Raw genomic sequence first — 24,899 nt, 5'->3', positions numbered from 1 at the left:
AGCCAAGTATGTGAAATATATATTGTTCTACTGAATTGTCACTGAAATTAAGAAACATATACTGAGTTATTATTTCTTCAGTTTTTATGTTTATATATCACATAATTTGATTGCCATGTAATTGACCACACTTAGTCACTGGCAGAATTTTCTGAAGCTGCTTATGAAGACCTGGCATACAAGAAAGCTATGTGTAGGCATGAATTTCTTGTTGCCATAGTGAATTGGTATACAGTATTTGTATAGTTGAATATTGCATTAGGTATTTCAGAGCATCGCTCCCCCCCCCCAGATTTTTTTCTAATTAAAAAAAATCTAATTTCTACATAAATATGCTATACAGTCGGACCTCTGTTTAACGAACTTCCATATAGTGAATTTTTTTATGTAGCAAACTTTTTCGCTTTCCCCTTGTTCATTACATTGAAAATAGTTTCTGTATAACGAAGAAAATTTCCATATAACGAACTGATTTCGAGATACCTGGGTATGCATTGTTCGCACCTTTGGCCTTTAGGCAATAAAGCTGATGCTGTAGCAAGCATGAATTAAGAGGTAAAAGGATTAAGAATTCATCCCTTTAGCTTTTAAGAGCTATAAGGATTAATTCCACAAATTAAGAGCTAAAACATTCTACAACTTAGTGATTCTCGTAAAACCCTGCAGGAGGAAACTGGCCAACCATGGCACAGGATGGAAAAAAGGTGGGAGGTTTTGGGAGAGGCCTTTGCCAAGCAGTGGGCCAGCAATGGCTAAAATGAAAAGGTAAAACCTATACAACCTATACACTACTGTACCGAGAAGTTGCGCTGGTCAGTCTGTGTCTACAGCCATTGGCAAAGATTAAGGCATATTCCCAAAGCAGATATTGGCTCTTTGTCTCTGTAAAAAAAAAAAAAAAAGAGAGAGAGAGAAATTGCTTTAAAATTTGGTATTCTTGCCAGTAGTTTGTTAACATTCCGAAAAACAGTGTTTCGATTTTCAAAGTGTTTATGTGCCGATATCAGGGCCATTAATAAAAGAAAAGGCCATGGAATATGCATCTTTTCAGTGGCATAAAACATTCCAAGCCTGTTATGGTTGGATGGACAAATTTAAAGAGCCCCATGGCTTACTTGAAAAAGTTATTTCAGATTTTTTTTTTTTTTTTTTTATGAGAACCCCAAACACGAGAGGTATTATAACCTATAGTACTTAGTACCGTGCTTGGGTTGGAGGTTGAGAAGACGAAAGAAGATATTTGTTGATATTGGACTTGAACTTCTGCAGACTGCAATTTTCAGGAAATACATATGAAGGAAGGTTGTTCCAGAAAACGGCAGTTGAATGAATAAATGAGGAAGATGAAAAGTTGGTTCTGTGGGTTTGAAGTTGGACAGTAAATGGATGTTGGCTGGTGGCGGCACGTGTTCGGACTGTTTTGAAAGAGAGAGCGGGAATTATAGAAGCCAATTCAGAAGAACAGTGCCCATGGAAGTATCTGTAGAAGAGGCATGCAGCAGAAACAGTGCGTCTATGAGAAAGCGAGTGGAGAGACTCTGTTAGAGATGAATCATTAATTAACCTAACTGCCCTCTTCTGAATGGAATCAAGAAGCCGGAGAGAGGTTTTGGGGGCACCACCCCAGATGTGGGAACAATATTCCATGGCAGGGCGGATTTGCGATTTATACAGAGTGAGCAGCTGTTTGGGAGAAAAGTAACGCCGAGAGCGAAAGAGAAAACCAAGTTTTTTAGATGCAGAGGAAGCAATATTTGTAATGTGCTTGTGCCAAGAGAGATTAGAAGTCAGGGTAATCCCCAAAAGAGATATATCATTTTGCCTAGAAATCGGAGTGTCACTAAAGATAAGCATAGGAGCAGAAGAATCCTTTTTGCGAGATATAAGACAAGATTGAGTTTTAGAAGGGTTGAAATCAACTAAGTTGTCTTTGCCCCACTGGAGAATTACCTGAAGATCGGCATTTAAGGAATTGGCAGCAGATTTTCGAGAACTTGAAGCTGATTGAGCTGGACAAGGTTTCTCAAAATGGAAAGTTGAATGCAATGTGCTATCATCGGCAAAACTATGGATAGGATTTCCAGTCAATAGAAGAAGGTCATTGATATACAAGAGGAAAAGAGTGGGGGAAAGAACTGAACCTTGGGGGACACCGGCATTAGTGGAGAAGTTAGAAGACAGAGAGCCATCTACCATCACCCTCAGTGAGCGATCAGAGAGAAAACTGGATAACCAATTACTAAAAACAGTTGGCAAACCATAAGATGGAAGCTTGTTTAGAAGACCTTTATGCCAAACACGATCAAAAGCCTTTGAGATGTCAAGAGCAACTACTTGTGTTTCACCGAACCTTTCCATTGAATTAGTCCATAAATGGGTAACATAAGCCAGAATATCACCAATGGATCGACACTGACGGAATCCATACTGGCAATCGTTGATCAGACGGAAGGTTTCTAGGTAGTTTAAGAGTTGGCGGTTAATTGATTTCTCCATTACTTTTGAAAGAGTAGAAGTAATTGCAATGGGACGATAATTGGATGGGAGGGATTTGTCACCCTTTTTAGGAACTGGCTGGATATGAGCAAATTTCCAAGCAGAAGGAAAAACACCTTTGGAATAAGAAAGTGAAAAAAGGCGGCAAAGAATAGGAGTAAGTTCAGGAGCACAGGTTTTGAGAACAAGTGGAGAAATACCATCAGGACCTGGAGCTTTCTTAGCATCAAGATTCATCAAAATCCTTCTGATATCCTTTTGACGGAAGACCACAGGAGGCATTGAATGGAGCGTGTTAGGAATGGTGGGAGGTGTTTTACCAAGATCATTAATACATGAGCTCGAAGAAAAATGGGATGCTAGCAGGTCAGCTTTATCCTTGGCTGAAGATGAAAGTGGAGTTGCAGTTGAAGACTGTATCCATTGGAAAGAAACAGTTTTGAAAAAAAATGGAGGACTACGAGCTCAAAGACATATTCAACATTGATGAAACGTCTATTTTTTAAATGTTTGCTGAACAAGACAAAAAAAACAAACTTTTAAAGGTTATAAATGTTTAGTGGTAAAAATAGTAAGGAGAGAATTACACTCTTGGTTGGTGCAAATATGGCTTGTAATGAAAAACTGAAGCTTTTGGTAATAGGCAAAGTTTCAAAGGAGTAAAGTCGTTAGAGTTGGACTACAATGAAAAAACTTGGATGACAAGTGAAATTTTTGAGCGGTGGATTTTAAATTTCGACAGAAAGATGATGAAAGGAAACAGAAAAATCATGTTGATTGTCGACAACTGCCCTGTCCACCTTCACTCGGTAATTGTGAAACTTACAAGTGTGAAGCTTGTTTTCTTCCATCCGAATACCTCGTCTAAACTGCAGCCAATGGGTCAAAGATTTCAAAATGCATTATGAAAGGTGCAAACTGAAAAAACTTCTACTGAGAATAGAATTCAACCAACCTAACAACCTATAGATTTGCTGATGTGCATATCAGAGTTGTTGAAATTGTGGAGTAAAGATATAACGGAAACAACGATTAACAATTGTTTTGCTAAAGCAGGCATTTTCTAAAATGCTAATTAACAGCAACGAGAGGGATGAACTAATTGAGCAATCTTGGGAAGAGTTCCAAGCGAGGTTTGATCAGTGGAGAAATTGTTCTTGACAAATTTTTAGGAGCTGATAATGATATCATAGTAGCTGAATATCCGAGTGGTTCCAACATTTTCAAGAGTATTCAGAGAACTAGTGACAATATCGACGATGAGTAGATGAAAATGAGGGTAATATTAAACCTTCCAAACAAGAAATGTTGGCAACATTTGAACCTTTGCATCGTGGCCTTCAGTGGGAAGAAAATGTAACAGAAAACATATTTGAGTGTTTAAAAAAATGTGAACATTGTTATGCACAGTGTACAGTATAGTGCAGTATACAACAAAAAATAAGCAAATATTTTATGCCATAATTCTTAAAAGTGTTCTAAATACATTGTGCGCATCATGTAAGTAGTCATTTCTTAATATGTATGTATTAATTATTTTAAAATGTTAGAAAATTTATTCATTCCCATTTATTTCTGATTTATTTCCCATCTTTTACTATATTTCTGAATATACAGAATTTTTAATTGCTGAAAAGGTCATATTTCTTTATAACAAAATTTCTATATAACAAATTTTTTAAAGGGAACAATAGACTTCATTATATAGAGGTCCAACTGTATTTGTGTTTATTATCAACATTTATTTGACTTACCAAAAGTGAAGACACTCTTTTATGAAAGAAAATAATCCATAAATCATTTCAGAACAACAAGTTATTTGTCTACAGCCCATCATTCCAGAAAAATACTAGAATACTTGAGTTAAAAATGAAGAGTTATTAAAATTTTTCTTTTATAATTGTTGTTATTATCTCAGACCAAACTACAGACATAAAAAAGTCATCCATTATAGCTGCATCTCACTCTCACTTATTATTCCTCTCTCTGTAGTTTCTGCTAATTTTGTTATTTAGAAACCCATGCATTTGTCATCCATGTTTTTAAATACTAGAAATTTGTAAACTTGTGATTGAAAGGTTATGCCGCTTTCCCATTTTCACTGTAGGCAATTTTTGGAACATTAAGCATATATTTTAGATTTCTTATTAGAATTAGCATTAGTGTTAGTTGAGGCATATGATGCAAGAAAGCAAGCTCATACAGCATCAGCAAAAAAAAACACGCCCTTCCCATTTCGCCCATTCAGTTACTCGAAATGTTTGTCTAGTTCAGCCTTAAATTTATTTAAGCTATCAACTTCCATAACAACAGATGGAAGTCTTTTCCAGCAATCAACTACTCGCTAGCTAAAGGAAAACTTCCACACATTTATTCTACAACTCTCTTTCCTCAATTTGAATCTATGCCCCCTCAGGTTCGTAATCTGAGTAAGTGGAAGAATCCCATCAGCATTGAACCTCTTCAAGCCATTCAAGGCCTTATACACCTCAGTTAGATCACCTTGCAGGTGCCTAGTCTCCAGACACTGTAACTTGCAGAACTTAAGCCTTTCTTGGTAACAGCACCTAAGAGCACTACTTTGTCCTCTCACCAATCTTGTTGCACTTCTTGGTACTCAATACTCGTTCTAGCAACTCTACATCCTTCCTAAAATAAGGCCTCCAGACCTGTACGCAGTACTCAATGTGTAGCCTGACCATTGCCTTATACAAAGGGATAATCACTTCCTTGTCTCTGATAGCAAAATTCCTATATATCATTGAAAATATTCCATGACCTGCTCTGGCAATCTGCACTGCTCAGAGAATTTCATATCTGACTGCACAGTTAGTTCTTTCTCATTCTCCACTTCTCTGAGTGTACTACCACACAGTTGGTACGTTTTGCTTGGGTTATTGCTGCCCATATGCAGTACTTGGCATTTGTCAATGTTAAACTTCAGTTGCCACTTCTCAGCCCATCTACCTAACTTTTCTAGATCCTGTTGAAGTAGCATACTGTTTTTACCGTCATTAAAAACCTTGCCAACCTTTGTATCGTCTGCAAACTTGGATTTTAAGCCTGATATACCTTCACCAATGTCATTGATAAATACACAAAACGGCATTGGGCCCAGCACCGAGCCCTGGGGAACTCCACTAATAATATTAGTCCACAAAGAGCAGTGCCCATTGATTACCACTCTCTGTCTTCTCCCATTCAACCCTCTCTTTATCTATAATAGCAGTTTGCCTCCAATGCCCCACTGCTCCAATTTGTGCAACAGTCTTCCCTAACCCAGGCTCAAATCTGGTGAGTATGGGCTTGACATAACCAGGGTCCTGAGCTGGATATCATCATTCTTCTCTTTGTTGGTGATTTCCTTTTACTCCTGACTCTTGTTTTCTCTCTCTCTCTCTCTCTCTCTCTCTCTCTCTCTCTCTCTCTCTCTCTCTCTCTCTCTCTCTCTCTCTCTCTCAGGGTAATTCAGAAATTTCTTTTTGGCTGGTGTTTCATAGGTCTCAGGCAGGCTTCCTTGAACCATATGGCTGATAATGATGATGATAATAATAAAGTGCAACAGTATCAAAAGCTTTCCTGAAATCCAAGTACAGCGGGCCCCCGTTATAACGCGGTTCACTTTACGCTGATTCGCTATAACGCTGTTCTTATATTATAACACGTATCTGACAAAGGCGCCTCCGTAGCCAGGTGGGAAGGAGCAGCAGTGCGTAGCACACGCTTCTTGATTAGACCGGGGTTCGAGCCCGTCACCACCAAATACGGAGGATGCGGAAAGGTTAAGGAATGACCGCCGCATATCCTGGAGCAATATGGCCTTAGTTGCTAATGCTCCTAAAAACCAAACAACAACAACAACAACAACGTATCTGACTATACGCTGTCACAGATCACTATAACGCGCTCTTTTACAGATTGCATTTTTGGAATATTTAACAAAATCGTTTCATTTGATGGAGTTGATATCTTGAAAATGAATAGCAAAACAGCATTAAAATGTTTCCCACGCCGACTTGAAAAATTTTCCCACGCTCAGTGAAATTTTCTTTACATGCTAATTTAATTGCAGTACAGTGACTTGTTATGTAGTTCCGAGATCAACATTTTAAAAAATGATCAAGTATATTGCTTGTAATATTTGCGTTATATGCATTTATCCGAAGTCTAGTCATCACTCAGTACAGTATTAGACATTGTGCGTAACAGACAGTTTACTTGAACATTGTATCGTAATTAATGCAACCAACGCAGTTACATTTTCGAAGAGTTAATAATGGCCGATAGGAATGAAAAAGCAACATCTGGGCGCAGTATGAAGACTATAAATGTAAGAAAAAGACTGAATTTGAAAATTAAATTAGACGTTTTGAAGCGAATTGATTCCGGTTAACGACAAGCAGATGTGTGCCATAATTTACAAGTCAAGTGTGCCATGACTTGCAAGTTTAGGTGTAAGAACAATTATAAAAAAATAAAGAATTAATTTTAGCAGCGGGAAAGATAGCTGTTCCACTGCAAGCAACTAGGGCTAGGCCGGCTATTAGGATTGAAATGGAAAGACTATAACTAATTTTATTGAAGATAATATCCAATGCAGAATTCAGTTAAGTTAAATATAAAAAGAGAGAGAGAGAGAGAGAGAGAGAGAGAGAGAGAGAGAGATATTAGCCAATATTTCCTCTGATTATCTGACGAAACCTCACCTAAAAAAAAAAAAAAAATGTGGAGCCATTTAAAACTGGTAAAGGCTGGTTAAATAGATTTAAAATCCAGGGAGAAGCCCCAAGTGCAGATCAAGGAGCTGAAACTTTAAAAAAAGAACTTGTAAAAATTATTGAAGAAGAGTATTGTGTGTTATACTTCTCAACAAGTTTTTAACATAGATGAAGCAGGACTTTTGTGGAAAGAATGCCTAAAAGAAGTTTCATATTGAAAGAAGAAAAAAACATGCCAGGTTTCAAAGCAGCGAAAGATCGGTTGATTTTATTGTTGGGTGGTAACGCTGTGGGCGATTTAAAATTAATACCCCTTTTAGTTTATTTGGAAGAGGGCCAAAGTTCAACCAGAAATCAACACAATTTTCATGTTATATTCATCAGTTAAATTAAATCAATTAAAATCAATTTAGATCAATTAAATTCATGATTTTAATTGGAATTTTAAGTTTAATTTTGATATGTAAACAGTTACCACATAATTATATATGTATGTAATTCAGAATATTTTATATGTACAAATATTTGAATATTAAATATTTTGACTGACATTCGTGTATCTTTTCACTACCATTTATTATTGATTAGGAAATATCCTATGGCACCATCCGCAACTCACAAATACATATGTTACCTTATGGGAATGCGGCACTCGCTTAGCACGGATTCACTTAGCGTTCTGTTTTTCCGGAGCGAATTATCAACGTTAAGCGGGGTCACCTGTATATGATATCAAAATTATTTTTTTCATCCAGTTCCTTTCCGACCACATCGTTGTATCCAACCAAATTGGTCAGACAAGACCTCCCCTTAACAAACCCATGCTATTTTTGTGCTATTACTGACTATAACTAACATCTGTAGTTACTCATGTCACTCTTTGATCTCCCCCTTGTTAATTGGGGACACATTTCTACATCTCCAGTCCATGGGGACCTCTCCTGAGTCCAAGGATTCTCTCTTAATTATGGCTAAGGGTTTGCTTACTTCCTTTGCTATCTCCTTTAATATAACTGGATAGATCCCATCAAACTCAGGTGCTTTTCTTATGTTTAACCTGAACAATTTCTCCTCCACTTAGCACTTGCACCTGTTCTCCTCCTCAGTTATTACAAAATCGTTTAGCTGTCTGCCAGTTTGATAAACTTTTGGCATTCTCTTCCCTGAATATCTCCTCATATGTGAATGTCGATGCGAATTACTCATTCAGTTTGTCAGCTACCAGAGCAGGATCATCAACAGTCAAACTATCGATACAAGTGGACCAGTCTGATTCATCCCTTCCTTCTAAAGCTAACTTAAGTAAAGAACTCTTTGCTGCTTTTCTTTGCATCCTTTGCCAAGGATTTCTTGGAATCTGCCTTCACCAGTCTAACCTCCTTTGTGACTTGATTACAGACCAGCTTATATCTACCATAGGCTTCTGCTCACCTGATAGTTTATATTCATCCCATGCATTTTTCTTTTCTGCCACGAGTCTCATGGGTTCATCTGACATTCTTTTAAGCCTAAACTTTGAACAATACTTCTTAGTTGGTATAAAATGACTAGTAGCCACCAAGATTAATTCCTTGAATGCTTCCCATTTAGAATTTTCTGTTGGTACCATCATCATCAGTTGATCCTACTGTATAGAACATAAAAAATCTCTAAGACCACTGCTTTACAAAAGCAAAAACCCTTCCCTTTACCCCTGATGGTAGTTACATTTTTGTGTAATTCTCATATTAGTACAGTGATCACTGTCATCTAGTCTTTCCTTTATCTGCAAATTCTTAATGCATGGATAATCACTGCTGATAATCAGATCAAGAGTATTACTCCCTTTGGTTGCACCTCCAACATGTTGCTGTAGAAAACAATAATCCAATAAATCCACAAAAGTCTTTCTATCAGGCAAGTGACCAAACCACACATTCCAGTCAATATCTGGAAAGTTAAAATCTCCAATTACATGGTGTTCTGATTTACTGGCTCACTCTACACAATTGTTTGTTGTACTCATTAGAGTCATTAGTCCTGTAACACAATTTTTCTCTCATTTTCCTTTTCCCAGTGCTTATGTCACACCAAACTGTCCACTAATGTCAACTGGATGCACTTTCTCAGATTTTCTGTTTCTTAACTAACAACATAACCCCTCATCTCTTCCTGTCCTGTGTGCCCTTTCTGTACACATTGTACTTCTCAAATTCCAATTCTGCACTGCTTATATCTGTGTGACATCATGTCTCTGATATCCCAACAATATCTGCCTTTGATATCTTGACCACCACTTTAAATTCACCAAATTCTCCTTATCTTTTGACATTCATGACCTTATCTCTGCACACCTTATCTTTGACAAGTTGCTTGACTAAGCCTAATTTAATGAAGTGGTGTCAACAAAGCAGGTCTGTTGGTACGAGATTATTTTTAGTTACACTGTGTTTATTAGGCTTTAATTCCTGTCTGACAAGTCAGTACAGATGCTCTGTTGTATAAATGGATTAAGCAGCGATACTTTTTTCAACGGAAGAAATAATCATAGCACCCTGAAGTCTCTACAAACATTATTATTATTATTATTACTAGCCTTATGGTGCAAGGAAGCCTGAGGCTTATGCTGCACCAGCAAAAAAAAAAAAAAAAATGAGAGAGAGAGTCTCAGAGAGAGAGAGTCAGAAGTAGAAAGGAATCACCAAGAAAGAGAAGAATGATGATATCCAGCTCAGGACCCTGGGTTTGCCAAGCCCATACTCACCACATGTGAGCCCCTGGAGATTGTCTCAGCATTCCTCACCATTTTGTAGAGACTTCAATCTACAGAATTCTAGGTATATCTTTCATATTTGTCTCTCTTCCACAAGTGGCTGCTATTTTCATTACATTCTATGAAATAAGTGATTAATTGGAATCAATGGAATTTTTTTCTAGTATGGGGATATAGCCTTCAGACTTCTTTTTATGAGTGATCAGATGTAGACGCATGACAAATTCCTGCTGAATTTAAAAATAAACTTGACAAGGTGTGATTCTTCTCCTTTGTACCAAGCCACCTAATAGTCAGAATGAAATAAAATAAAGACAGCAGTGAAAATGCACAACAAGAATTAGCAAAGATGTTCAAAATGTCTATAACTTGCTTCTAAGCATTGTTTATAGCAGCCGACAGCTGGGTGACAAATGTTTTCCAATATAACTGCTTGGATAGCTTCACATATATTTTATAATTATCTTTTAATGTAGAAGTATGGCTGGTTTTCTTTCTTACACTATGTTTTTATGGTAGCTCCATCTACAGGTAGAAGTCGAGTGGGGTTAAATTGTTAATGTGGGAGATCCTACCTCTTCAGCCTATATATTGGTCTGTGAATTGAATATCAAGTTAGGCCATGATGTTGTGATGATAATGTGAGTATCCTACCTGTTTGGTAGTAAACTACTTCATCCCATTCACCCCACGAATGGCAGGAAAAATTGATACATTAAGCATGTGGGGTACATATAATAGGTAACAGTCTCAGTGTTCTCTCCAGATAATTTTGCCAGCTGGTTGGCATTATGAAGTAGCCAAGAGGAAAAGTGTAATACTTTGCAATATTTTAAAATTTTCTTTATTTATAAATATGTCTTAAGTGATCCAGAGCAAAAACTAATTGCACAATTTAACACTATGCACTCCCGTCACATTGACCTCGATCACATAGTATATTTGAATTAATATTGATTGAGATCATTGAGCAGTACTATACGGTACCGCGAGACTCGCTTAAATATTAGCCAGGCGGTCAGTTAAATTCATCTGCCGGCTTGCCCGTTTGATAGGTCCTCGGGAGAACACTGTTTCTCTTCTTGGGGGGGGGGATACAGTCCATCTTGTGGAGTTGGGAGAAGAAATACAGTCGAACAATTTGTTTGCCTAGGTTAGGCCCTTCAGCAGACCAGACTGTAAAGCTTCATAAATTTACTGCATTCTCTACTTGAATGTTTGGTTTTTTAACAGAACAATACACAAATTCACCAACGAAATGGGCTTATTTAAAAATTTTGCATTCTCATCCATCTTTGCTTAAACTGTTCACAATTTATTTCAGTGATCAGAATTATCATCATTCGTATTGTGAAGCATCTTGCAGATTATGGTGATTGTGCAGGTTACCTAACACCATATAAGAATTTTCCTCACACATTGATGAGCAGTGTTTCCCAGATCTTTGCTTTCACAAATCTTGCACACTATTGCACATCTCAAGGTTATCATGAATTTTTGAAATCATTCTTCCTGGTGTTTTTTTTCATGTCTCTGAACCTCACACTCATTCATCAGTTGTTCAGCTGCCATCTTTACACTTTGCATAATGGATATCATTTTGCTTTTTTCTTTTTACCACTAGACCCATCCTTTATCAGCAAAACAAAGGTAAATATCAAAGGCAGAAAAAAATTTAAGTTCAACAATAAACACATTGTTAGGTATTTATGACATTAAATATTTATGATGTGATATGATAAGTGTGTATGTCTTTTTGGGATACTTTGTATTATGATTGCACAGCAAATCAATGCTAACATTATTACTTTATACCAATGCAAATATAATTTATTACTTTATACATTACACCTATAACATATTTTTGTTGTATAGTTTAATATAAAAGTAATATGTTATTTAAATTTATACAAGATTTTATATTCAAGATTATAAAACAAATAATTTTGCATAAATAAATAACAAATAATGTTGGCATTGGTTTTGCTATGATTCCTTAGAAAAACCAATGCCAACATTATTTGTTACTTTATACCATTGTAGACATAATTTTATTACTTTATACATTATAACATATAAGGCTGCCATAGCTGAGCTCAAGGGAATAAGTACACATGCTTTGAGTGACCATGGTTCTAGCTTGCACGATTACTAAATGCAGTGATATTTCTTGTATTCTATCCTGTGAACTCCTGACCATGTGGTCATTCTGGAGTGTAAACATAAAATTTATATTTTTTTTGTGTAGTATAATATATAAATAATATATATTATTTAAATTTATACAAGATTTTAAATTTAGGATGACAGCCTAGGCAAAATCTAAGATAAAAAGATGAAAAACCAACCAAATTATGTAAAATATTCATAAAATAAACTTGGTCTATGAAAACTCTGTTATAATAATCACTCTTTTACTACATGTGATTAATAATACAGTTTATTAAGCTTATAGCCCAAACCACTATACATTTAAGGTAATGTTTCAGGCAACTTATCGCTGCCTATCATCAGACCATATATTGGCTGTTAAAGGGAGAAAATGTAAATGTAAAAGAAAATGTAAAGAGAGTTACAATTTGGGAACATTTGTAATTAATTATTAATAGTGAATTTTATAAATCTAAACTAAAGATTTTTACTGGGGGTGTGGAGGGGGTTTGTGTGTGGGCTGTCTTCAGGATTTTAGGAGTATTTTCTTTTTTCTTCTTGTTTTTCCCTATCTTTCTCTATTTTCTTGTTGAATAGGGGGAAATATTGAAGGTTGAATCAATTCCTTGTTTCATATTAATTGTTTAGGTTCCAGACATTTTTATGAAGAAGGCTTCTTTAAAATTTCTTTTGTTGTACTGGTTGTACTTTTGTACTGTAAAGAAGATTCATTTGGAGAAAAATGCTTGGAGCTTCAACAATTAACAGGAAACAAGGAGTCAAATTCAACCTTGAATTTTTCCACTTATTTAACAAGAAAATAGAGAAAGTTTTGGAAAAAATGAGAAAAACAAAAAAAGAAAATACTCCGAAAATCCTGAAGAGCAGCCCACACACAACTGCTTCCACACCCCCAGCACTACCCTGCGGATGATTCGAGCATGAAGGTAGTGCACCTCAAACAATAACCACTGAATACAGGATAATAAAACTTGGCACTCTACTATTGGTGAATAGATTTGGTCAATGTAACTGCTTGACACCTCTTGCCAGTATGCACAACAGGTTTTGGTAGCATTAGCAAGCAGGAGCCAGACAGTAGTAGGTAAGAATTTAATTTTTATGTAAGTGTACATGTGTATTTATTGTAATCTCTAGTACAACCCTGTGTAACCCTAATGTAATTTTAACCTTAAAAATCTTTACTTTGTTAATTATTAATTGTGAATTTTATGAAAATTCATAAATTAATAATTAATTACAAATGTTCCAAAATTGTAACTCTTTATATTTTCTCTCCCTAACAGCCAATATATGGTCTGATGACAGGCAGCGGTAAGTTGTCTGAAACATCACCTTAAATTTATAGTGGGTTGGACCATAAGCTTAATAAAACTATATTATTAACCTCATGTCATAAAAGAGTGATTTTTAGACTATGTATATAAAGTGCTTAGCATCATAATACACAGCCATTTCTGAATAAACAGAAAATTTTTAAGGTGGCATCGTTTTAGGTTATATCTCATATTGTGAATACCTTCACAACGAGTTGCCATGATATTGCACTACTTCGAATAAGTAACGCTTCACCTAAGGAGAAGACTAATGTTACTTATTCTCAGATAGGTACCACCACCCAGACAGCACTGTTTCAGGGCTATTTGGCCCTTCTTCAGTGAGTGGGTAGGTACCCAAGTGATGCAATGATGGCAAAAACAGTTATGAAGTATGACTCCACAATATGAGAGATGCCTGATGGTGTATGATGTATTTAGACTAAGGCGCATTTAGGGCTAGAGCCTCAAGCTGGAGGCGCCTCCGTAGCCAGGTGGGAAGGAGCAGCAGTGCGTAGCACACGCTTCTTGATTAGACCGGGGTTCGAGCCCGTCACCACCAAATACGGAGGATGCGGGAAGGTCAGGGAATGACCACCGCATATCATGGAGCAATATGGCCTTAGTTGCTAATGCTCCTAAAATGCAAATAACAAGCACAAGCACCTCAAGCTGCGAACAAATTTAGACTATGTATATAAAGTGCTTAGCATCATAATACACAGCCATTTCTGAATAAACAGAAAATTTTTAAGGTGGCATCGTTTTAGGTTATATCTCATATTGTGAATACCTTCACAACGAGTTGCCATGATATTGCACTACTTCGAATAAGTAACGCTTCACCTAAGGAGAAGACTAATGTTACTTATTCTCAGATAGGTACCACCACCCAGACAGCACTGTTTCAGGGCTATTTGGCCTAAAACGATGCCACCTTAAAAATTTTCTGTTTATTCAGAAATGGCTGTGTATTATGATGCTAAGCACTTTATATACATAGTCTAAATTTGTTCGCAGCTTGAGGCTCTAGCCCTAAATGCGCCTTAATCTAAATACATCATACACCATCAGGCATCTCTCATATTGTGGAGTTATACTTCATAACTGTTTTTGCCATCATTGCATCACTTGGGTACCTACCCACTCACTGAAGAAGGGCCAAATAGCCCTGAAACAGTGCTGTCTGGGTGGTGGTACCTATCTGAGAATAAGTAACATTAGTCTTCTCCTTAGGTGAAGCGTTACTTATTCGAAGTAGTGCAATATCATGGCAACTCGTTGTGAAGGTATTCACAATATGAGATATAACCTAAAACGATGCCACCTTAAAAATTTTCTGTTTATTCAGAAATGGCTGTGTATTATGATGCTAAGCACTTTATATACATAGTCTAAATTTGTTCGCAGCTTGAGGCTCTAGCCCTAAATGCGCCTTAGTCTAAAGAGTGATTTTTATAACGATGTAGTAGTAGTAGTAGTAGTAGTGGCACATGATGCAAGAAAGCAAGTGTAGGAGCTTATGCAGCATCAGCCAAAAAAAAAAAAAAAAAAAAATCACACCATTCCCTCCAAATGCCTGTCCAGTTCCTCCTTAAATTTATTTAACCTATCAACTTCCACAACGACAGATGGAAGTTTGTTCCAGCAATTAATCACCCGCTGGCTAAAGGCAAATTTCCGCACATCTATTCTACATCTGTCCTTTCTTAATTTGAACTTATGTCCCCGTAGGTTCGTAATCTGAACAAGTGGAAGGATCCCATCAGAATTCAGCGTGCTCAACCCATTCAAGGCCTTATAGACCTCAATCAGATCACCGCATAGGTGCCTAGTCTCCAGCCACTGCAATTTGCAGAACTTAAGCCTCTCTTGGTAAGAGAATCCCTTCATTCCCCTCACCAATCGTGTTGCTCTTCTCTGTACACGCTCAAGCAAATCTACATCCTTCCTAAAATGAGGCCTCCAGACCTGTACGCAGTACTCAGGGCGTGGCCTGACCATTGCCTTATACAGAGGGACAATCACCTCCTTTTCCCTGCTAGCAAAATTCCTATATATCATTGACAAAACCCCATGACCTGCCCTAGCAGCCTGTCTGCATTGCTCAGAAAACTTCATATCTGACTGCACAATTACTCCCAGGTCTTTTTCATTTTCTACCACCTTAAGTGTAGTACCACACAGTTGGTACGTTTCTCTGGGGTTACTTCTACCTATATGCAGTACTTTGCATTTGTCAAGGTTGAACTTCAGTTGCCACTTCTTAGCCCATCTGCCCAAATTATCTAGATCCTGTTGCAGTAGCACACTGCCATTACTGTCATTAACAACCCTGCCAACCTTTGTGTCATCTGCAAACTTCGACATTAAGCCTGATATACCTTCATCAATATCATTGATAAATACACAAAATGTCCTCGTAAAATCATCAAAACAAAAATGGCTCTTTATCTGACTTTGCAGAAAGTTGATTTTTTAAAAATATGTCTTTCTATACATTAAAATAATTTTCCACCTAGTGATATTTATTCAGCCAACAGGAGAAGAGAGATTCTGGTTACATGGTAATACATAACACATACTAAAACATGTAACAGAAGCATGTTTTACTGTGGAGAAAAGCTTTTGTTTTAGCGTGATCATGCTAAATGAACCTCGTGCTTGCTTTCGAAAGCTTCTGTAAGTATTTTATTTTATCAAAAGAAGCAAGCAGGGGGCAAATCCCCCTAGTGTAATATTAAATATATAAAATAAATCAGTGAGGGATGTATTGTATACTAAAAATCATTAAATGATATGCCAGTTATGAGAAAGGTCTGTTGAAGCAGTTTACCTTATATGTTTTATTTTTTTTTATTTTATTTTATTAATAACAAGATACACATGTGGCTTAGTGAGCATTGCATTATGACCTGGTCTATTTGTGTAAAGCTCCAATGAATATATTTGTAAATTGTAAGTTGATTTATTTACATGAATTTATTTACAGCCTCATTTATTACATGAGTGTGAATTTTTTTTTGTGATAGATATTGACTGTGATGCTGCTCGATCTGAAGAAGAAAGGATAATGTTAGAGGATGCAAAACAGTGGTTGAATAATAAAAAATTTGTGGATAAAATTCATCCAAAAACAGGGGCTTCAGCACTCCATGTTGCATCTGCTAAAGGTTACATTAAAGTTATGAGGTAATTGCTGTTCTAAAATGTATGACTTAACACAGTTAAATTTATAAGTTTCATAAGAGACTAATTCATTTTAGCTGATTAGTTGTGACATGAAGCACTTTTCTTGAGAAAAACTTAATTTTTATCATTTAATATTCTTAGATTAGAATTTTTATCATTTAATATTCCTCTGTGGCAGCCTAGTTAGCACAATACATTTCTGCCTGCCACTTATTTGGAGAAGTCTAGATCCGATTTCCATCAATGACTGGAGGAATTTCTAAAGTCCTCTTCATTTGAGGGTGTAGTTAGTTGGTCTGAATGGAGGGTGCAGGAACCCTCAGTAAGAGTTCTGGTCCTTCCCCATTTGCATGTTGTGCAGGTTGAAAAACCTGCACAATATGCAAATGGGGCTATAAACGCATACTTCTCCAGACATAATACATTGTGGTTATAAGTGCACACTTGGGAACTGTTAATACTAATAATACCTAATATAAATAATAATCTTGCTTCTGGTAAATATAAAAGCAGTAGATAATGATTTTTTGGACTACATAGCCAGTTGCCTCCTCCCCACAAATACTAACGATTTTGAATTTTCTGTGTAGATTTAATGTTAATATATTTTATGAAAATTTTTTTTTTGTCCTCTGTGCCTATTTATAAATCTTTTACATTCATTGTTAAAATTAGTACACAAGTTTTGAGTACACAGTATTTAATTCAGATACAATACTCAAATAAATTAAAATACAAATGTGATTTTTAGTACACAATCTTTATAATTTAAAGTATTCAAGTTTACATATTTTTGTCAGAGATATTATTAATATAGTAAGGCCAAGTGATTCAAGGAAGTGGACTTAATCTGCATCAGATAAAAAAAAAAATAATAATAAAAAGTAAAATTATACAGAATATTCATACTATTCCCATTCTTACAAGGTAGCATTAGCAAAAGCACATGATGCAAGAAAGCAAGCTTATATAGCATCAGCCAAAAAAAAAAAAAAAAAAATCCACCCCTTCTCATTTCACCCATCCACTCCCTCCACCTGTTTGTCTAGTTCTGCCTTGAATCTATTTAAACTATCAACTTCTACGATGACAGATGGAAGTTCGACAGATGGAAGGGGATAATCACATCTTCAACCACCCGCTGGCTAAAGCAAACTTCTGCAGATCTATCCTACAACTGTCTTTCCTCAATTTGAATTTATGCCCTCTCTGGTGATTATTCTGAGCAAGAGGAAGAATCCCATCAGCATTGAGCATGCTCAAACCATTCAAGGCTTTCTACACCTCAATCAGATCACCTCACATGTGCCTAGTCTCCAGACACTGTAATTTGCAAAACTTAAGCCTATCTTCCAAAGAGCAACCCTTTGTTCCATTCACTAATCTTGTTGCCCTTCTCTGTACTCATTCCAGCAGCTCTACATCCTTCTTAAAATGAGGCTTCCAGACCTGTATACAGTACTCAAGGTGTGGCCTGACCTATGCTTTTTACAAAAAAGATAATCGCCTCCTTTTCCCTACTAGCAAAATTCCTGTATATCATTGACAAGACTCCATGACATGCTCTGGCAGCCTGTCTGCACTGCTCAGAAAACTTCAAATCTGACTGCACAATTACTACCCGGTCTCTTTCATTCTCCATTTCCCTGAGTGTAACTCTATACAGTTGGTACATTTCTCTGGGGTTACTGCTGCCCGTACACAGTAATTTGCATTTGTCAATGCAAACAGTCAATATTAACAGTATTAGCATAATTATTTTTTTTGTCATTCTATTTATGGTATTGTAGTTTCTTTTCTTGGCATTGACTTGTTTATTTTTTATAATATTTGATTAGTTATTCCAAAAGCTTCTTCAACTTTTCTTTTACAGTAGTTTTTTTAAAAATATTAGCAATTCTACCTTTCTTTTCAGTGTTAATTTTATTTTGATGACGTCACACTTGTTTACCATCAAAATTTACAATTTTTAATCACCCTGTACCTAAATGAAGAGTGAGCTGTAAATGGTGAAAGCATTTGGAGTAGTAGGTAAAGAAATGTACTTCTGACGAGGCATTTTGTTGTAATAAAGAGGAGGTTCATTGCCTGCATGTCTCCATTACTATATCCACAGACCAGTAGGCTGATAACTCTGAATACAAATTGTTTGGGAGAGTCATAGACGCACAGTTTTCAAGGTTTTATGATCCATTTACAAACATAATTATTTATTTTTTAAAATACAGTCAGACCTCTCTATAATGAGATTGATCATTCCCTTGAAAAAATTCGTTAAACAGTAATTTCATTATAAAGAAATATAACCTTTTCAACAGTGAAAAAATACTGTAAATTCAGAAATATAGTAAAAGATAGGAAATAAATCAGAAATAAGTGGAATGAATGAATTTTCTAACATTTTAAAACAATTAATTTATTAATACATACATATTAAGAAATGACTATTACACAATGTGCACAATATATTAGTACACTTTTAAGAATTATGTCGTAAAATATTTGGATAGTTTTTGTTGTACACTGGATTCTACTGTACACCGTTCATAAAATTGTTTACAACCAAATATATTTTCTGTTACATTTTCTTCCCACTGAAGGCCTCAACACAAAGTTTCAAATGCTGACAACATTTCTCGTTTGGAAGGTGTAATTTTGCTATTGCCCTCATTTTCATCCAACTCATCATTGATATTGTTACTGTTACTTAAATATTTAAAGAATACTCTCCAAAATGTTTTAATCACTTGGATATTCAGCTACTATGACATCATTATGAACTTCTAGAAATTCGTCAAAAACAATTTCTCACTGATCACCTCTCACTTGGAGTTCTTCCCAAGCTTGCTCAGTGTCTCGTAGTAGTTGATCCCTCTCATCGCTGTTAATTAGCATTTTAGCAAAACCTGCTTTTGTAAAACAATTCTTAATTTTTAGGAGTTGGTAATGATGTCGTAGTAGTTGAATATCTGAGTGATTCCTACCTTTTGGAGAATATTTAAAGAACTAGTAACAATATTAATTGTTTCTGTCACATCTTGACTCCACGCTTTCGTCAACTCTGATATGCACATCCGCAAGTCTATAACAATCTATAGGTTGGTTGGTTTCTATTCTCAGTATAATTTTTTTGAGTATGTGCCTTCGGTAGTGCATTTTCAAATCCATGGCCAATGGTATGCAGTTTAGATGAGGTAATCAGAGGGAAGAAAACATGCTTCACACTTGTAAGTTTTGAAATTACTGAATGAAGGTGGGCAGGGCAGTTGTTGACACTCAACACGATTTTTCTGTTTTCTTTCATCTTCTATCGAAATTTAAAATCCACTGTTCAACAATTTTTTTCTAAACTGTTTCTTGCCAATGGGTATAGTCTTCTTCAATTGCAATTCCATTTTCATCAGAAATAACTTTTTAAAGTAAGCCATGGTGCTCGTTAAATTTTTCCAGCCAACCAGAACTAGCTTGGAATGTTTTATGTCCCAGAAAAGATGTGTACTCTCTAGCCTTTTCTTTCATTAATGGCCCTGATATCGGCACGTTTTTTTAGGCGCCTCCGTAGCCAGGTGGGAAGGAGCAGCAGTGCGTAGCACACGCTTCTTGATTAGACCGGGGTTCGAGCCCGTCACCACCAAATACGGAGGATGCGGAAAGGTCAGGAAATGACCACCGCATATTCCCGGAGCAATATGGCCTTAGTTGCTAATGCTCCTAAAAACCAAATAACAATAACAAATAACATCGGCATGTTTTGGTCTCAAATCAACTTTATCCACTTAAAAATTGCTTCATCTATATCTTCATACAGACATAATTTCTCACACATCTGACTGGGTCCCGTTTCCTCAAAAGTTTGAAAATTGGAATACAGTTTTTCAGAATGGTTAACGCACTACGGGCAGGAATAACAAATTTTAAAGCAATTTTCTTTTTCGTTTTTTTTTTTTTTTTTTTTTTTTTTATGACCTATTAAGCACTTCTACTTTTTCACAATACACTCAAGGATTTCCTCTTAGACACTGTAAGGTTAATTGCACAGCAGCTAAAACAAAATTGATTTAGGGACCACTTGTATCTACCACAATCTACCTACCAAGGCAGATTGTGGTGCCATCTGGTGTCACTCGTGAGAACTATCACTGGACATAAGCCGAAGCTAAACAGGTCCACCTCCAATAATGGATGATGTCGCAGAGAAATATTAATCATACTGCATCGATTGTGGCACAGGATAAAGTCACTTGTGTTCAGGCCTTACGCAGAGGGGTCTGTTTGAAAAATCAGAGACGGTCTCCCGAGGAAGACAGTGGAGCAAGTGGCACTGTCCTCCGTATGGCTACCACAAGAGAAGGGCAAGACCATCCAGCCCCACTAACTGGAAGTGCTTCGTGCGCAACTGAGCTAGTGACCACCCAGAAGTGGAGAAAACGCCAACGCATGAAGTGGAGCATCGAAATGAATACATACATCACACAAGCATACTACGAAATAATGAAGCTGGAGACCGATATGACAACTTACAGGGTGAGACTACATACCAAGTGGCTGGAACGATTCCCGGATATTCAGGTCAGTGAATAGTGGACCACAGAAAGACCATCATCACGAAGAACCTGATAGCTCCTGCAATCTTGGAAAAAATCAAGCAGGACGTGAGCGTTCATCTACAAAGGATAAAGAATATGGAACCAGAAGAGGAAGATCATACCACCGCCGAACCAGAGGAGGAAGAGCAAGAAGAAATACAACCTACAGCAGCTGAAGAGGAAACAGACGAGGTCATGATAACCAGAATAGAGGATGAGTGGAAGAAGGCCCTAACAGAATTCGAAGGAATGGACCCCACAAAGACTCACGTGATACCGAAGCAGAGACTGAATAGAACCTTGTGGAGAGTCACAGACCCATGAATCGACACATAATACCACATTACCTCGACAGCAATGGTGTAACACTGGAGGCTATCCACACAGTTGTGTATTGTGCTGTGGTAGCAGCCACGAGGATTAATGGAAGAGAAGTGAGAGACCAGCAGAGACCTGTAAGTTGTTATATGGTCTTGATTTTTACCGAAAACAGAAGGAACCACCAGCTTGAAAAAGAAGACTTCAGCAGAAGATAGAAGAATTAAGAGTCAAGATAGGCCAATTGACGCAGTACCAATGGGGCAATAGGAGTAAGAAATTAATTGGAAAAGTGAAGAGCATCCTCAAGAGAGACAGCATCCACAGCAAACATGAGACAAAAAATCAGAGAATAGGAGAGTACTTGGACACATTGAAGCAGAACCTCCTTGCACTCGGCAAGAGACTACGCCGATACAAAGAGAGTGCAGCTTTTACTTAACTAGACTGCCCAGGTTAGAAAGCATCTCAGAAGTTGTTTATTGGGGAAGGGGGGTTTTAGAAACTTATTTATATGCATAGCATAACATATATATATGTGTTTATATTTGTTTGGAATAAATATTGTTTGTTATAGTCACAGTAAATTGCATGGCAGTTTTACTAACAGTAGATAAAATTAGATAAGGAATGAGGATAGAAAAGACACTGCTGACCTTGGTAAACTAATAGTCCAGAGTGTTGAAATAAACAGTTAAAGTAAAGTAAAACTTATACAAATGAAGGCTATAAAGTCAATGCCCAGTTTGTTTGGGAGTGTAATTTCCTGCATTGGTTATGGCTGTGGACATAATAATAATGTTGATCCGAAAAGGTTTGTATCTTTATATTTTAAAACTATACATCTGTCTCTAAGGTTAATAGGAAATATATAACAAAAATTATGTTAACCAATACATTATCTTGTATATATTACCTCATATATTAACTTATGTATTAATTGTTAATTTTTAATTAATAATTAAATAATCATTTAACTATTATCATTAATATGTTAATTGATTATTAATTGATTCATTTCCATTAATCAATTAATAATCGAGTTTCCCCTTCATTCATCCACAATAGGTAGTTAGTTGATTAATTGATCTACAATTAAAAAATCAAAAATGTGTTTGAGCGAATCCTTGTTGACAGATGATAGTTTACGATCAGAATTTGTACATCATAGCTAAAACGGAAAGCCTAAAGTGAATTAATGTTATTTATGCATTCACTTAAATTATTTTTTAAACATGCTCTGCTACTGAAACAGCATAATTTGACAGATAATTTTAGTTCTGAAACTAATTTCCTCTGTCTATAGTTACAGTGATATTTATGTAAATATTACTTTGTTAGTATAAACTATGATGCTCAGAGCTATGATGCTCAATACGTTCTACTTTGATTTCAATATTTGTAGAAGAATAAGAGATATTTACCTCAATATGATACGTAGAAGACTTCCATATGCTACTCTCCAAAAATTTAAACAAATATAACATTAATGAAAATAATTAAAGAACAATTAAAAAATCAATTGAACACAAAAACAATTAAAAAAGTAAAAGAAGTTTAACGCTAATTAAGAAAAACGATTTTTCTTCCTGAAGCTGACTGAGCTTTTTGACCATATGCCGTGATCACAGGAATGGAAATTACTGAGTACGTGTGAGCACGAATCTTAAATAGAGATTATTTGCTTTCACACATGCACGTAAAAGACCACAAATCGGAGATTAGATTTGGACAGTGAACGTTAATGGAATTCTGCAATTAATAGTCTCGTATAATTATGTTGGACCCTAAGTATTTTGGGCCTATTGAATAAAAATGTAGAGAAAATTATGTCGATCTTTGATATGGCAAGTCGCAGTCACCGCAAGAAATGTTGCATACCAGGTCATTTATTTGTGATGTGAAAGAGGAAAGGATTGAGTGATTGTTCAGTATAGCGTGTAATTTCTGTATTGGTCTGACCACAATCTTAAATTTGGTATATTTAAAGAATATGTTAAGCTGTCTGTGCCACTGTTCAATGTATGGGACAGAAATAAAGTATTTTTTTGACATTACTATTGTTAGTTGGTGTAGTTTTTTGTATCCTATCCTTAGCTTATATCCTAATTCTGTTTATTGTAGCAAGAGGATAACCCCTGTTTAATAATTTGCTTGATAATATCTGTATTTCTGAGTCTAAAGCAGATTCTTTCCCATACATTGAATAGTCTTGATTAAAGATAATAGACCTTTTGTAGGTGAACGGACAATAGCTGTTATAATGCAGAAGCATACTGGTGTTTGTTGGTTTACGATAGATGTTAAATTGGATTTTATTCGAGTCCTGATTAAGCGGGAAATTTAGAAAATTTAATGATTTGGTATCCGTATTTTCCTTTTCAAGTGTAAAAATGAGTCTAGGATGAATGTTATTAAATTAATGTAAAATGTCTTCAATAGTACTCCCAATCAGTAATAACAAGAACATCGTCTAAATACTTCTCATAATATGTGATAGGAGTAAAAAAGGCATCAAATGTATACACTCAATCGTTGAGAGAGATAGACCTCCGATATTAAGCTGCTTAGACTCAATCCCATTGGCAAATCAAAAATTTGTTTGTATACTTTGTCTCCAAATGTGATATAAAAGTAAAGTGCAGCCATTATCAACCCACTGCAGGATGGAAGCCTCCTCAACAATTCATGCTGAGGGAAATGGACCATAATCTGCCACGCTGGTCCAGTGCGGGTTGGCAGATCAACCGTATTCAGCAGTCAGGGGCTTGAACCCCGGTCTACTCAAAGAGCGTGTGCTACTGCACTCTCGCTCCTGCCCACTCGGCTACGGAGGCCGGTAAAAGGTAATATAGTTGACTTCAACTAAGAGTATTTAAGGGAAAAATTTCTATAAGCTTCCAATGACCAAGTGGGGTCACTATGTGATCCCAACGCTACTTTTTTTACAATATTTTGGTAGGAGAATATACATCTTCCCCGTAACACTAAGCGTTGGCCATTGGTGATATTTTTTCCAAATTCTGAATTTGGCAGCAGTCAATGATTTGTTCTGTACACAAAGAAATATGAAGATTTCAAAAGAGGTAAAACTTTCAAAAGACTCCTATTCCTTGAAGAATTAGGAATGAATTTGGTAAAACTGCTAATAGCTGCACGTTCTCAAGAACAGCTACCCAAATACATTATAAATGCTATTACTATGATGTTGGAAATTGAGACCACCGAGGAACAACAACAAGAACCATGTGGACAAAATAAAACACCTGGAACTGGTGTGAAATGTGATCGTTGTACTGCTTCCCCCAAGGAACCTTGATAAGAAAACCACGAAAAAAATGTAGTAAGT

General features: G+C 36.2%; 1 protein-coding gene across 3 annotated transcripts in view; it reads left to right on the top strand.

The window, feature by feature from the left end:
- Positions 1–24,899, top strand: part of LOC150074973 (uncharacterized) — a 763,849-nt gene that overhangs the window by 204,513 nt on the left and 534,437 nt on the right. For all 3 annotated transcript variants that reach the window (XM_090388939.1, XM_090388938.1, XM_090388937.1), the window contains exon 4: positions 16,487–16,646. In XM_090388939.1, the coding sequence (XP_090245065.1) occupies positions 16,487–16,646 (160 nt within the window). The remainder of the gene's footprint in view (positions 1–16,486; positions 16,647–24,899) is intronic.

The sequence above is a fragment of the Mastigoproctus giganteus genome, chromosome 14 (genome assembly GCF_048544385.1).
Source record: "Mastigoproctus giganteus isolate SK-2022 chromosome 14, ASM4854438v1, whole genome shotgun sequence".
NCBI lineage: Eukaryota > Metazoa > Arthropoda > Arachnida > Uropygi > Thelyphonidae > Mastigoproctus > Mastigoproctus giganteus.
This window is presented reverse-complemented; position numbering and strand designations above follow the sequence as displayed.